At 33.8% G+C, this 15,882-nt stretch overlaps 1 protein-coding gene across 5 annotated transcripts; it reads left to right on the top strand.

The window, feature by feature from the left end:
* The first annotated feature begins 213 nt into the window (after positions 1-213).
* On the top strand, positions 214-2,841 carry LOC112491471 (uncharacterized). Of its 5 annotated transcripts, none has more exons than XR_003055754.3 (4): positions 214-649; positions 773-844; positions 961-1,070; positions 2,500-2,841. XR_003055754.3 is itself a non-coding variant. In XM_025073265.3 (3 exons), the coding sequence occupies exons 1-3, from the start codon at positions 485-487 to the stop codon at positions 1,012-1,014; spliced, it is 291 nt and encodes a 96-aa protein (XP_024929033.1). In that variant the 5' UTR covers positions 215-484; the 3' UTR covers positions 1,015-1,324. The 5 variants fall into 5 exon arrangements, 1 of the variants encoding a protein (XP_024929033.1); XR_009638932.1 differs by having other exon boundaries at positions 2,424-2,841; XR_003055755.3 differs by lacking the exon at positions 2,500-2,841 and adding an exon at positions 2,350-2,488.
* The last annotated feature ends 13,041 nt before the right edge of the window (positions 2,842-15,882 follow it).

Below are 15,882 nucleotides of genomic sequence, written 5' to 3'. Positions count from 1 at the left end.
ATATCATTTTAATAATCATAATTATTTGTCAAAAATATTAAGTGAATAATAAGGAACTCCCGCACCAAAGGAAAAACTAAAAGCTTTACGGGCTTAGGGTATGTTTAATTAAAGAAATAGGGAGTTTTGGGCTGGGCCGCAAACACAGCAGAATTTGGATGGCGGTGGAGTTAGCAGTTGAAAAACGGGTGACGTGGTGCCATGTTTGAACTCACTCGCTCACCGGTTAGTGTAACGAGGCAGTGAAATTATATGGTTGGATGGGGTTTCTACATTCTCGTTCTGCATCTGCCGCCACGTTTCCTGATACAACTTTAGAATCAGAATGACTAGTTTTTAGTAGCGAATCCGGAACCCTAAAAAAAAAAAATAAAAGGGAAAAAGCCATAAGAATTAAATTGATAATTGGTGGAAAAAGAAAAACCCGCTTTGAGGCTTGAGAGGGTAAGGAAGAGGAAGAGGAAGAGGTTTATAGAAGAAGAAGATGAGTAGCAATTGGAGGAGATCGTTGGGGAATGTGAGGTCGTTCATTGGGAATTGCATGGGAGGTCTAAGAGGAGGAAGCAACCTCGCCTCCTGGGTGGTGGCGGGAAGCCTTGCCTACTTCCTCTGGGTCAAGCCCTCTCAGGACCTCCAGCGACAGCAACAGGTTTCTCTTTAATCTTTTTTTCTTTTTTATTTATTTTTTAGTTCTTGTCACTGCGTGAATCTTTTTTGCTCTTTTAATTCCATTTTAGTGAAGTAATACACATTGCGATGTGTTACATCATAGGAAAGGGCTGCTCTTGCAGCTTCAGATCCTAATCGGTACATCGAGAGACGAAAGCCCATTCCTGATCCTCAGGTACCCCTTTTTTTACGTACACACATACATACATACATACGTATCTCTTCTGCTTTCCCTCCTGAAATTAGTTTTCAATGTTAAACTGCTGGGCCTCAAATCTTTTTCCTTTCCAGGAAACTGGGTTAATTTACGGAAAGAAGAATTTAGATCGTAAGCCCGACGATTGAACGTTCCTGCTAGACTTTGCAGAAGTAAAATTTGAGTCACGTCTTGTAATTATCAGGTTGGTCTGAAGCTAATTTGACCCCTTTTTTTTTGAATTTTATGAGTTGCAATAAGAACATAGCGAAGTTCAGTGTTAAATTGTATGGTAAGTTTCAGATATGTATCAAAGTTTTAAAATAGTAATGTAAATGAATGTTATCATTACATTCATGTTAGCTGATTCGACAATATGCTTTTGAAGAAATCTTTGTTGAGATACGATTGAGCGTTGTGAATTACAAATAAGATATTGGATTCGATCTCTTTGCACCAGAGACATTGCATGCCTATGTTTTATGATTTGCCGAAAGGGATTATGCTTCGCATGCACACTTTTGTATTGCATAGTGTATTCAGTGCTATTGTATTTGAATAATCAGTTACTGAGTCTCTTACCTATATGGCAGAACTTGTATATCCACTCCTCTTTATTGGTTAAAGAAGGGTTCCTGCTATGCTGCTGATTTTAAAATGTCATCTCAGAATTTATATGCAACTTTTTGTTGCTTTTAAAATGCTTTTGTTAATGTTTGATGCTCCACATCCTCGAGTTTAGTCTTATAATAGCTATCTAAGATTGCTGGGTGCTGATTGGAATGGGGATGTTTGGTCTACATCAATTTTTCCAATCACAAGCATGACCAATAAAGAGACAAGCCAAGTATATCATTAAAATATTGCAAAGTTGATGTGTGTGACTTCATTTTGATTGCAGTTTTTCAAATTTTGAGTGGTAGGAACATATGTAGTTGGGGATGACAGATGTTGCTGTTAAAAACAATGAATGGAATTCTAACAGATGGTTAATCACAACCAGTGCAAATAGGTAATGTGAATTAGAAGGCATATAAATGTTCTGGGATGTAGGTTAGTGTTGAGCTTACTTTGGGACTTTACTTTTGATGCGACGAGATTTTCCTTTTCTTTCGGATAGATTGTGTGTTTGTAGGAGAATGAGCATTGCTGAAATTTAAAATGAAACCATTTATACCAACCAGAAATGCTGGAGGAACGAAGCACCTCCTATTCCACCACGTGAAGACATTGAGTTAAGACTGTTAATGGTGTTTCTTAATGATAGAAGAAGAGTTGCGATTGTCATTGATTAAGTTCATGAGACTTGTTATGATGGAACTGGCTAAGCATATGCATAACTTAAAAAACTTTAGTAAATCATTCTACTTCTCTGGTTTTTGAAGCAGAAAATTCATGATGTATGACTTTGGAGTCCGTAAATCATTCACTCTTAATTATTTATTTATTTCCTTATTTATTATTATTATTATTATTTGCATTAGTGCACAAAATGCCTCAGGAAAGACTGAGGATTTCGGAGGAATATCCTAGAGCCTCATGGTCACCTGTCTGTTAGAAAGCTAGGCACGGACACAAAAAGAAAGAGCCCTGATCTAAAGCGGACTTTAAACCAATCTGTTTTGCTGATCTAGGATTCCAACAAAGAGACTATTTTGAGTTGGTGAAGCGCTGCCTAATTTGGAGTCCATGTAGACCAGCCGCTGAATCCTGTGAACTTGATATTTGCCGAACAACCATCCTTGTTGTTCACCGGAGATGTGGATAAAACTCCATTGTAATTTGGATAGCCTCTTGTGATTGTGAGAGCTACATTAATTCTCTTCACAAATGCAAACGATAGGAATAGGAGACTTCTCTTATCCAACATTCGTTATTCATAAAATGATAATGGATCTTGTGTAATTTTTTTTATTTTTTATTTTATTTTTTAATAAAAGAGGAGTATAAAAAGGAAACAGTTTTATTGGGCTCAATGTCGTAAAAGACCTTGACTTTTGTACTTTGGGATGGGTTTTTTGGAGATAGCGACGTTTGAGGAAAGGAATTGAAAATGAAAATATTAGGCTGGGTTGGTCCAGTTGTGGTTGGGCTTTTATAGAACCGAAGATGTAAAAGGGAGGCAGGCAAAAGAGGAGAGGTTAGCAGCATCGCTTAACATGTTTGATTAGTGATATTAATATAATTATCAGGTTATCAGCATCCGGATAGACCTCATCTCTTAATCAAAGTGACGTGTTTTTGTGTGGTCGATGCCGATCGCTGATAATATGTTTGATCATAATATGGGATTTGCTGAATGTTTCGACACTTTGTCAATTTTTTATTTTTTTTGCTAAATGACACTTTATGTCAATTCCATCTTACACGACCACGTGACCAAAATTACTGTTGTTATTATTATTAACTTGTTTACAATTAATTACTTATGTAGAATATGATTAAATATAGAAGAGAAATCTGCACAGCCATTCGAGGTTGTGGACAAGTTCACGTGCAGCGGGACCATCCAATCTCCGCTTTTTAAATTATTGGTTTGACTGTCTCAGCCGCTCACTTATCCACGTGGAGCTCCTTCATGTGAACAATTATTCCACGTTGTCCGGGTCATATTCATATTTGTCATCGCCAACTGCCTCATATTTCCAACTTTGTGTGTCTTTGTTAGTAAGACCAAATCAAAAAGGAATTTGTATTAAGAAAGAAATAATAAAAGGTAATTTGTTTATTTTTGAGAATGATAATATCCACGATTCATACCAATTGTTGTTTTCGAGCAAGGGTGAAAAATTTGGAATGGACAATGTAAATTATTTAAGTTGAAATTAGTTTTTTTTTATTAAAAAAAGAAAAAAGAAAAGAAATGTGTGGTGGGGGATCGAATAGGGAATATGTAAAGAAGAATAAAAGGCCAGGGAAACGTAGGGATTTTTGTTTTTTGGGCCATCAAAAGCATAGGTATATATTTGTCCTTCGGATTTGCATCCAAAAAGAGTCCGAGGAAGACGACAAATGGATGGGACTTGGGACTTGGGACTTGGGGAGTGGCAGTATTATTGTATGTAAAAAGCTCCCAACTTGCTCAATTAATTATGTTTTTTTTTTTTTTTCACGAAAAAAAAAATCATTATTACCCCATCTTCTATTTATTTCCTATTTCTAATTCTTTGCGTGGTCCCCAACCTAATTCCCCTCCTATAATTTTATTCATGTTGCATTAGTTTAATACATTAATTTTACAAACTTTTTTAATTTGCTATGATGAATTATTATTAATATAGCTAGAGCCATGATCACTACTCATTCCATATATCCTTTCTTCTAAACCGTACTAGCATCTTATGTTTAGGTTTAGATCATGATGGATTATCTTATGCTGTCCATCTCAATGTGATATTGCAAACTATATGTGTATTCTAGCTTTGATTTACTATACTAAAACTATTTACTATATGTGTTTTTATAGTATATAATGATGAATTTCATATGGACAACTCTTCGCAATCGGCAGGGACATGCACCGTGTTAGTATTATTTATATATTTTTTTTGCTAATATAGTATTATTCATATATATATATATGAAATTTGTGTGGAATTCGCTAAGCTCTAGCTCTTAAATGCCATAAACATGTATATAACTAAAAGATATATCATAATATATATCATGTAATGATTTGTACTAAGAAATAAATTAGAATTCAAGTTTTTAAATGGCTTCACTATTAGAATCGCATTGATAAATAATACAATAAATGCATTGCACAAAATAAATAATGATGTATCGTACAGCGTCGCCTCATGTCCTGTCGCTAAAGCTATAAAACAACAAGCGACGCAGTATGAGAGTCGCCTATCTTTAAATTTTTAGCGACACATTCTATTAATCCACTTATAGCAATGCATTATTTAGCAACGCTTTGCCACAATGTCGCTAAAAATATATTAGCGACTGTTTCATATAGTGTCGCTAAATATATTCGTTGCTAATAAGTCGCCTATTTGGTGACGCATTAATTGCCTATTTAGCAAGGCATTAATAGAGTCGCCTATTTAGCGACGCATCGACACTTTTAATGACGCATTTATCAAATGCATCAATTTTTCTGTCAAATTTTTAGCGATGCATTTTTAGCGACCCTCTTAGCAATGTGTCAAATTTGATGGTCCACTTTTAGCAACGCATTATTTAGCGACGCTGTTCGAAAAAGTCGCTAAAAAGTTAATAGCGACTTATTTTAAAGCATCGCTAAATATATGAGTTACTAAAAATAGGCAATTAAAGGTCGCCAAATATGTTACACGACGTTGTTATGCGTTAATGCATCACTCCTTCTTTTTTATAATTTTTTTATAATTTTGTGGAAAGTGATTAAAATAGCAAAAATATAAAAATAATTAAAATACAAAAAAAACTAAAACTAGCTTCATCCAAAATAATTAGAATACAAAAATTTAAAATAAATATTTGTCATAATAAATTAATTATCAAATAAATTAAATATTATCTCATTGACATATTTTTACATAATTTGTAATCTATTGTATTTTTTCATAACAAATTTAATATTAATTAAACTTCCACGAATGCATGCTTATTGAGATGGAAGTTAACATTCTCTTGTTGACGATATTACACCCTTATACTGCATATGGAAAAATTAAAAAAGTTATTAATACTTATACAAAATAAATAAAATATTAATCATTATTAAATTTGTAATTTAGTAAATAAAAATTTAAAAAATATTACTATTATTTTTAAGATTTAGCGATGCACATTTCTCCCCTCATAGTCATTACAAACATAGCCACTTTCACATTCATCCTCATTATCATTTTCATCGATACTTGGCAACTATATAACAAATGGATTGTGAGTCATCATAGTATCTCCAAGAACATTTTCTTCAACAAAAGTACGACGTTGTGGTGAAGTTAAAACAACAGACCATCTCGAATCAAGTTGATCTTCAACATAACATACTGGTGAACTTAGCAAAACAATGTCAAGCAATATCACAAACAAAATTTCTACAAAAACAAGATTAATAAAACCCAACGAACCTAACCTGCGTTTAAAATGAAAAAAAAAAAAAACCAACCCATCTCATGTCTTCGCCAACCACAAAGAAAAAAGAACCTCACCTAAATGATGGACACAAAAAAAGAAGAAACCAAGAAAATCGCGAGGGCAACACAAAGAAATCCAGCTTCGCGGCCGACGAAATGAAAAATGAAACCCGAAATATTCCACTCTTCAAGTCTCTCTTAGATTGCTTCCAAATCTGATATCTATTAGATAATGTACTTGATGTAGTTTTAAAAAAGAAAAGGGATTCAAAAACACACGTAAAAATTTTAAAATGCGCCAGAAATTTTCAAAAAATGGCAAAAACGCGCATTTTCTATCAATTTCATTTTTTTTTCTTTGATTAATTTTTTATTTTTCATCTACAAATAAAAACTAAAAATATTTTTTAAAAATGCGAAGCAAAATATTGAAGATTGGTGTTTACTTTTCTGTTTTTCAAGTACACCTTTATTATTTATAAAATTTGCATGTCTTTTAAAATTTTTATTTTTTTTAATTGAGAGAATAGGCAACGCATTTTCTTCAATAAGGGTCGCCTATTCTTGAATTGTGGGACCAAGTGACGCATTATGGTTGAAAAGCATCGCCTGTTCCATTTTTTATATTTTCTTTATAATCTTTAAATAGTTTTTTAATTGTTCATCTACAAATATATTCATGTAGAAATCCAATGAACATAAATTCCATTGATTTAAAAACAAAAAATAGTTTTGTCAATGCTCTTCTCAGTTATTCACATATATGTGTATAGACGAGATACAAAATATCTCAAGATCTAATTTGAGATAGGATATTGAATATAGAATTCTAATTCAACAAGCATTTATTGACCAATTTATCTACATAAGTATGTTAAATGAGCTTAACTTTCATGTGTTTGTGGCCAATAATAGCTTACTTGTTTTTAAAAATTGAAAGTCTATTAAATTGCTTTTTCTTAAAAAAAAATAAAAAAAATTGAAGGAACAGGCGACGCAATTCCATTAAAACGCGTCGCCTATTCCATGTTTTCTTTTTTTAATCTTTAATTAGTTTTGTTGATTGCTCATCTACAAGTTTAAAAAAAAAAAGCATTTTGCAAAATTAAAAAAATTACTAAAACCAGCTTTCAAATTCAAAAAAAGTTAAAAATTGGTTGGATGAAATGGCGACACAGTTGTTGACAAATGCGTCGCCTTTTAGTATATTTGGCGACTCTTTGTTAACAGAATGTGTCGCCTAAAACTATATTAGCTAGTTCTTATTGTATTATTACATCCAAGTCATTTGGCCTGGTAATGTGGTGATTTCTTAAGAGTGTAAAAGGTTCTGGGTTCAAATCTTGTCATGACCCTATTTGATTTTATTTTATGTACATGTTTAAATAAAAAAATTGAAAAAAAAAAAAGACGACTCATTTGTTGAAAAATGCGTCGCCTTTTGATCTATTTGGCTACTCTTTGTTAAAAGAATACTTCGTCTAAAACTATATTAGCTAGTTTTTGTTGTACTATTACATCCAAGTTATTTGGTATGGTGGTGTGATGATTTCTTGAGATGTGAGAGGGCCTGGGTTCAAATCTTGGCATGGCCTATTTGATTTTATTTTTTTTTATGGGTTTCTAAATGTTTAAATAAAAAATTTAAAAAAAGAAAAAGAAAAGGCGATGCAGTTGTTGAAGAATGAGTTGCCTTTTCATCAATTTGGCGACTCTTTGTTAAAAGAATGCGTCGCCTAAAACTATTAAATAAAAAATTGAAAAAAAGAAAAAGAAAAGGTGATGTGGTTGTTGAAGAATGAGTCACCTTTTCATCAATTTGGTGATTCTTTGTTAAAAGAATGCGTCGCTTAAAACTATATTAGCTAATTCTTGTTGTATTATTATAATCAAGTCATTTGGTCTGGTGGTGTGGTGATTCCTTGAGATGTGAGAGGGCCTGGGTTCAAATCTTGGCATGATCCTAGTTTTTTTTTTTATGAGTTTCTAAATGTTTAAATAAAAAAATTGAAAAAAAAAAGAAAAAAGAAAAGGCAGCACAGTTGTTGAAGAATACATTGCCTTTTCATCAATTTGGCGACTCTTTCTTAAAAGAATGCGTTTCCTAAAACTATATTAGTTAGTTCTTGTTATGTTATTACATTCAAGTCATTTGGCTTGGTGGTGTGGTGATTCCTTGAGAGTGTTGGAGGTCCTGGGTTCAATTCTTGGTATGACCTATTTAATTTTTTTTTCTTTCGGATTTCTAAATGTTTAAATAAAAAAAAAGAAAAAAAAAAAGAAAAGGCACCGCAGTTGTTGAAAAATGTGTCGCTGTTTCATCTATTTGGCGACTCTTTGTTAAAAGAATGCATCGCCTAAAACTATATTAGCTAGTTCTTGTTGTATTATTACATCCAAGTCATTTGAACTAGATTGTGTGGTGATTTCGTGAGAGTGTTAAAGGTCCTGGGTTCAATTCTTGGCATGGCCCTTTTTGATTTTTTTTTTAAATTTTTTTTATGGTTTTGTACTTGTTTAAAAGAACTAAAAATAAAAAAAAGCTCAATTTTAACAATCTAATATTTTTACTGGTTATTTGTTGTTGTAAGAAAATTAGATTGATTAAAAAAACTAGAAAAAAAAAAAGATGAGGAGAGAACAGGCGACGCACAATCTAAATAGTGTGTCGCCTATTAACTATATATATAAAAAATAAAAATAAAAACCAGTTCAGTTTTGACATTCTAATATTTTTACTGGATATTTGTTGTTGAAATAAAATTAGATTAATTAAAAGAACCAAAAAGAAAAAAAAGTGAGGAGAGAATAGGCGATGCATAATCTAAATAGTGCATCCCCTGTTAACTATATAGAAAAAAAAAACCAGCTTAGTTTTGGCACTCTAATATTTTTATTGATTATTTATTGTTGAAATAAAATTAGATTGATTAAAAGAACTAAAAAAAAAAAATGAGGAGAGAACAGGCAACGCACAATCTAAATAGTGCGTCGCCTGTTAACTATATAAAAAAAAAAAAAAATTAAGAGAGAACAGGCGACGCACAATCTTATTGGTGCGTCACCTATTAACTATATAACCAAAAAAAAAAAAAAAAAACTCAGTTATATTACTTTAATATTTTTATGGATTATTTGTTATTAAATTAAAATTAGACTAATTAAAAGAACTATAAAAAAAAGGAGAGGAAATAACAGGCGACGTACAATTTAAATAATGCATCACTTATTAACTATATATTAAAAAAAAAAAATCATCTCAGTTTTGTCACTCTAATATTTTTACTGGTTATTTGTTGTTGAAATAAAATTATATTGTTTAAAAGAACTAAAAAAAATTAAAAAGTAAAGGGAAGACAACAGGCGACACACAATCTAAATAGTGCATCGCCTGTTACCTCTATTAAAAAAAAAAAAAACCAGCTCAGTTATGTTGTCATAATATTTTTACTATTTATTTGTAGTTGAAATAAAAGAATACTATTTAAGATATTTGTAAAAATAAACTATACAAGAAAAATTATATAATTGAACAACAACCTCGTATAATTAAATTTTATTATTATGTAAATATAGACTAGTAGTTGCTATTCATTTTTCATGAGTAGCATTTAAATGTACAATACAATTCAGATAAAATATACATACAGTATTAATGGTGACTCTGGTTAGCCCCATATTTAGCAACTTTTAACGGATGTGTCGCGTGTTTTTGTTTTAGCGACTTTTTTAGTTGACAGTTTTTGGATGCGTCGTATGTTTATTAAATTTTTACTGATACGTTAACTTCAGAGTCGCGATTTTATTTTTTCAGACGCGTTTGTTTCGTAGCGTTGCTAAGTGAGTATCGCTAGATATCAATTTTCGCATAATATTTGATCGGGATTGACTAATTAGACTGTAAATAAATTTTAAGTTTTATTTTTTTTTAGTGAAGAATTTTAGATGAATTGGTATATCATAAAATATAATACGAGTTCATAAACTGACGGCACGCTTAATTTTGAATTACGATCAAATATGTTCAAATCAATCCAAGTTTTGTTTTTTAGTGGGTTGTTAAGTCTATATATATCTCAAGAATTGTGCATTTAATAAACAAATTAAAAAAAATCCAAAAAGTCCTCTCAAACTCAGAATCCCCTCGCCCTACTTGGACACCAAAATGGGTGAGCCAATTTCATCGTCCTTCGACCACTAGAATAGTGCACGCATTGGCTACCCTGCAAGCCCACTCACCAACGATCAAAACCACAAAATCCCAATAGGAATTGCTGTCAGACACATCTAGACCAGGCTGACAAAGCAGGCAATGGCACTTCGATTGGGTTGCCAAAGTTTGGCCAAATCTTAACCCCCTAAAATTTGAACCTTTGAATCCATTTCGGCCCTTTTTTTTTATTTTTTTTACCAAAATTCCTCACTGTTAAAGAGATACATCAAAATTAAATTTAATTGAAACTTTAAGGAGGTTTTCTAAATACCGGTGACATTTTTAGATTAAAGTGAGTACATTTTTGCATTACCCATCTCACAAGCTTTTCGTTGATATAAATTTTGGATATTGTTTGATTTTTTTTTCTTTTTTGGGTCAATTAGATAAATATCAAATATAGTTGGGCTATATTTGAACAAAACTGAACTTGAATTTGTGTAATTAGACGTTAATAAGATCTAATCTAATGTTCAATTTCATAAAATTAGTCTTTGGATGAAAAACTTCAATTTTGGATACTGAGTTATTAGAGCTCGCAGTATAATTGAATCCTTCTATGTCCAATCTTAATAATTTTAGAGTTGTAAAAATTAATTTGGTACATAAGACCAATGTCTTTGGTTTAAATTTTGGAGTTTGAAAAATATTTCACTATTATTTTAGATATCGAAACCGAGACTAAGGGCAATTCATTGGCAAATCAGGCTTAAACTATCAACAGTGAGTGGATTTTATTGTCAAAATTATTTGGGGTTATAAATATAATTTATATTATTAATTGCAGTTTTGGAAGTTTAAATTTATGTGATTTTATATTATAAGATAAATGCTTTATATAGTTGATTAATTTCGAAGTTGACTATGAAAATATTTTGGTAGAAATATGATTTCGATTTGTTATTATAAATGCATGGAGGTACAAATATGTTGGTATTTATGGATTTATTAATATGATGGAAATGTGGAAAAATAATATTTACGTATGATGGTTATGGTTTTGAATTTATAGAGTTATGGATTTTCATGTGTACTATTACCTTATATGAATTATTGATTATGATGGATATAGTTATGGGTTTTATATATTTTTCCATCCTCTATTGTATCACGTGGTATAGAGGTGGATGTGAGTGTTGAAATGTGGTGATCTTGCCACAATGTGCAAGGTAGTTCGGTTACACTTGCACTCTTTGTTTTGCAACATCAAAGACCAAACATTGTTTATGTTTATGCATTTTATTTTATCTTGTAATGTTCAAGAACAATATCCTTTTTGTAATGCTCTAAGCTCATTATCTAGCTTAAGGCCTTTTTTGTCTAGTTGCTGGAATTGTATTTCCAGCAACATAAGTCCACTTCCTTGGATGCCGTTTGAAGTAGGTTTGGTATTTAGACGTGACTTTTGGATATGATAAACTAGATATACAGAGGAAGCAGCAGCAAAAAGAATGGCCCAATTTGGAGCTGGGAAGGCTGAGTTAAGCCCAAAACAATCTGACCCTTGTGCAGTGTTGTTGCCCAGAAAACTGGGCAAAACTGCCTCGGGTTTGATTACTTTTGAATGGGTAAATGGACTTTTTTTTATCTGGTTTTTGGCTAGAACATAGTTTAATATTCAAAAAGGCTTCCCTCCAATTTTCAAGTCAAATGGAGCTGGTTTTCAAATTCAAATGCCTTAGACAAGCTGAACTGCCCATTAAAGAAGGTCTCTTGCATGCCCAGCACATTGATTAGAGTTAGTTGAGGTAGTTTGGCTTGGTTGGTTACTTTTAATGCTTTTGTATTTATTGATCAATATGGCAGCATGCCTTATTGTCTTTTTGATGTATTTAAAAGTATGAAAATTGTAATGAAAAACGTTGAGAAAGAAAATATTCAAAAACAGATTTTGAAAAACAACATTTTTGGCTCTCTTTCTCTCATCTACTACATTTTGGTTTCTTCTTCTTCCCAAAAGCTAACAACCTTCTCAAGAACCCTAAACCTCCATTAAAACCAGAAACAAAACCTAAACAAACCCAAAAAAAAAAAAAAACAAAATCAAGAACCAAGAACCAAGAACCAACAACAATCATTCTTGACTAACACCTTGAATGATTGTGCTCTAGGGTACAACAACATAAACCTACACCAAATTCCATCATGGTATCAGAGCATAGTGTAATTTCTTAGGACCTTGTGAGCTTTCAACTTAGACCATTTTATTTGTGAGAGGATCCCCCACCTAAAGCCTTCCAACCGAAACCAAAACCTCCCAAAAAGACTAGTTGAAACTCACCAAAACACCATCACTCGAGAGCTTGTTCTTGTGTCCATTTTTTCAAAACTTTTGAAAAACCATTTTTTCAAATGGCCTCACAATCCTTTGCAACCCCAACACCACCTAAGTTTGAAGGCCAAAACTATTCCATTTGGAGTATAAAATGAAAGCCTACCTTCAAGCCTTTGGTTTATGGGAAGTCATAGAAGAAGGTTATGTAGTGGAGGAGTTGAGAGCTAATGCAACCCAAGCACAAAGAAATGCACATGAGGCCGAAGTTGCTAAGGGGTTCAAGGCCCTCACTGCCTTGCACTCCTCCATGAGTGATTCCATTTTTACAAGGATAATGTCATGCACAAGTGCTAGAGAGGTTTGGATAAAGCTTCAAGAGGAGTTCCATGGAAATACTAGAACTCGGCAAATGCAAGTTTTAAACCTAAGAAGAGAGTTTGAGATCTTGAAGATGAAGGAGAATGAGCTTGTCAAGGATTTCATGGAAAGGATGCTCAAAGTGGTAAATCAAATTCGGGTCCTTGGTGAGCAATTGACCGATCAAAGGGTAGTAGAGAAAGTATTGGTGAGCTTACCCCAAAGGTTTGAAGCTAAGATTTCCTCCCTTGAAGAATCTAGAAATCTTAGTGAAATAACCTTGAGTGAGCTCATCAATGCTCTTCAAGCAACCGAACAAAGGAGAGCCATTAGAAAGGAGGAGACCATAGAGAGTGCATTCTATGGTGGCCACGGCAACAAAAAGAAGAATAAAGGAAGGAAGAGCAACAACACCAACCAAACCGGTTTTACAACCAACAACAACACAAACAACAACAAAAATGGATGGAATCAACAACAACAACAACAAAGCCATCAAAACCGAGGAGGACATCCACCTTGCCCTCATTGCAAGAAGCTTGGACATCCACCATCCAAGTGTTTTTGGAGGCCGGATGCATTTTGTGAAAGATGTGGAGGAAAATGCCACATTGCCAAAGTATGCAAGCAAAGGAGACAACAAGCCAATGTGGTTAATGAAGAAGCCGAGAACCTATTTGTGGCCACATGCCTTAAAGCCACAAGTAGTGGTCTCGGTTGGCTTGTGGATAGTGGTTGCTCACACCACATGAGTTTCCAAAAGGATGGCTTTATGGAGCTTGACCGAAACTACAAAACCAAAGTGAAGATTGGTGATGGCCGGTTCATGAAAGTAGAAGGCAAAGGAGATGTGTGCTTGAACACCAAGGAAGGTACCAAAATTATAAAAGATGTGCTATATGTTCCTAGTTTATGTGAAAACTTGCTTAGTGTAGCACAATTGGTAAAAAGAGGCTTTGCTTTAAATTTTGCAAAAGATGGATGTATCATATATGATGCTTGTGGTAATGAGCTGTTTAAGGTACCATTGAAGGACAAAAGCTATAGATTGGACCTAGTTAGGAATGAACAAGCCTTAAAAACCAAAGTAGAGTCCATTTCTCAACTTTGGCATAAAAGGCTTGGGCATTCTAGCTATGGTGCCATGAAAAACACCAATGCCATTGTGAAGGACATGCCAAAGATTGATAAAGATGCTGTTTGGGATTGGACAAAGGAGGAGCTTCTTGTCCATGAAGATAATGCTCGGTTGGATGATGGAGAAGAAGAAACCAATGACAATGACAATGAAGAAAATGAAGATGATGAGGAGGATGCACTTGAGACCATTGGAGCCGAATTGGAGATTGGAGATGGTGTTAGAGGAGAAAGGCCATTGCTTGAAATATATGAAAGGTGCAATGTTGCCTTGAGTGATCCTACCAATGCTCAAGAAGCTATGCAAAAGAAAGAGTGGATGGAGGCCATGCAAACCGAAATGGATATGATAGAAAAGAATGAAACTTGGTCTTTGGTTTCTAAACCTAAAAACAAGAAACCAATTGGTGTAAAGTGGATCTTTAGGACCAAGTTCAACCCGGATGGAACAATATGCAAGCACAAGGCAAGGCTTGTGGCAAAAGGCTATGCACAACAAGCGGGTGTAGATTATGGAGAGACGTTTGCACCGGTTGCAATAATGGAGACCATAAGGCTCATCCTATCCATCTTGGCCTCAATGTCATGGAAGGTGTACCACCTTGATGTAAAGTCGGCTTTCTTGAATGGTGTGCTTCAAGAGGAGGTTTATGTCAAGCAACCCGAGGGTTTCATTGTTCAAGGACATGAGGACAAAGTCTACCATCTACACAAGGCACTTTACGGGTTAAAGCAAGCACCTAGGGCTTGGTATGGCAAGATTGATGGTTACTTGACCTACCAAGGCTTTAGGAGGAGTCCAAATGAGCCAACACTATACATAAGGAATGAAGAAGGCATGATTGTTATCTCACTCTATGTGGATGATTTGTTGGTCACGGGTGAAAATGAAAAGAATGTGGAAATTTTGAAAAATGAACTTGAAAAGGAGTTTGACATGTCAAGCCTTGTTGAAATGAATTACTTCCTTGGAGTGGAAGTGATGCAATGCTCTAGGGGTATTTTCATATCTCAAGAGAAATACATCAAAGATCTTTTGAAAAAGTTCAACCTTGATGAATGCAAGCCAATGTCAACACCAATGAGCCAAGGAGACAAATACAAGAAGGAGGATGGCACACCAAAGGTAAACCCGACCCTATATAGAAGCATGATAGGAAGTTTGCTCTATGTATGTTCATCAAGACCGGATATTATGCATGCCACATGTGTTTTGTCTAGATATATGCAAGCACCATCCCAAAACCATTTTGTAGGTGCCAAAAGAATTCTTAGATACTTAAAAGGAACACAAGACTTTGGAGTTTGGTATGATAGGCAATATGTGATGAGATTAATGGCCTACTTGGATAGTGATTGGGCTGGATGCTTGGATGATATGAAGAGCACTTCGGGGTATCTTTTCTCACTTGGTAGTGGACCATTCTCATGGAATGCAAAGAAGCAAGCAACAACCGCTCAAAGCACCGCCGAAGCCGAGTACATTGCTTGCTCTTCATGTGCAAATCAATGCATTTGGCTTAGGAAATTATTGGAGGACCTTGGTTATCCTCAAGAGGGTTCAACCATCATCAAATGTGACAACACTTCAGCCATATCAATAGCCAAGAACCCCGTTCAACATGGAAGGACAAAACACATACCGGTGAAGTATCACTCTTTGAAGGAGTTTGAAGAAAATGGAGAAGTAAGCTTGGAATATATCAAGACTGAAGATAACCTTGCAGATTTCTTCACCAAGCCACTTCCAAAAGCAAGATTTGAGACCTTGAGGAAGCTTCTAAATATTTTAAGCAAGAACACCAAGGAGGAGTGTTGAAATGTGGTGATCTTGCCACAATGTGCAAGGTAGTTCGGTTACACTTGCACTCTTTGTTTTGCAACATCAAAGACCAAACATTGTTTATGTTTATGCATTTTATTTTATCATGTAATGTTCAAGAACAATATCCTTTTTGTAATG

The sequence above is a fragment of the Ziziphus jujuba genome, chromosome 5 (genome assembly GCF_031755915.1).
Source record: "Ziziphus jujuba cultivar Dongzao chromosome 5, ASM3175591v1".
NCBI classification, from domain to species: domain Eukaryota; kingdom Viridiplantae; phylum Streptophyta; class Magnoliopsida; order Rosales; family Rhamnaceae; genus Ziziphus; species Ziziphus jujuba.
The sequence above is the reverse complement of the archived record's forward strand: the minus strand, read 5'-3'. Positions and strand labels throughout refer to the sequence as shown.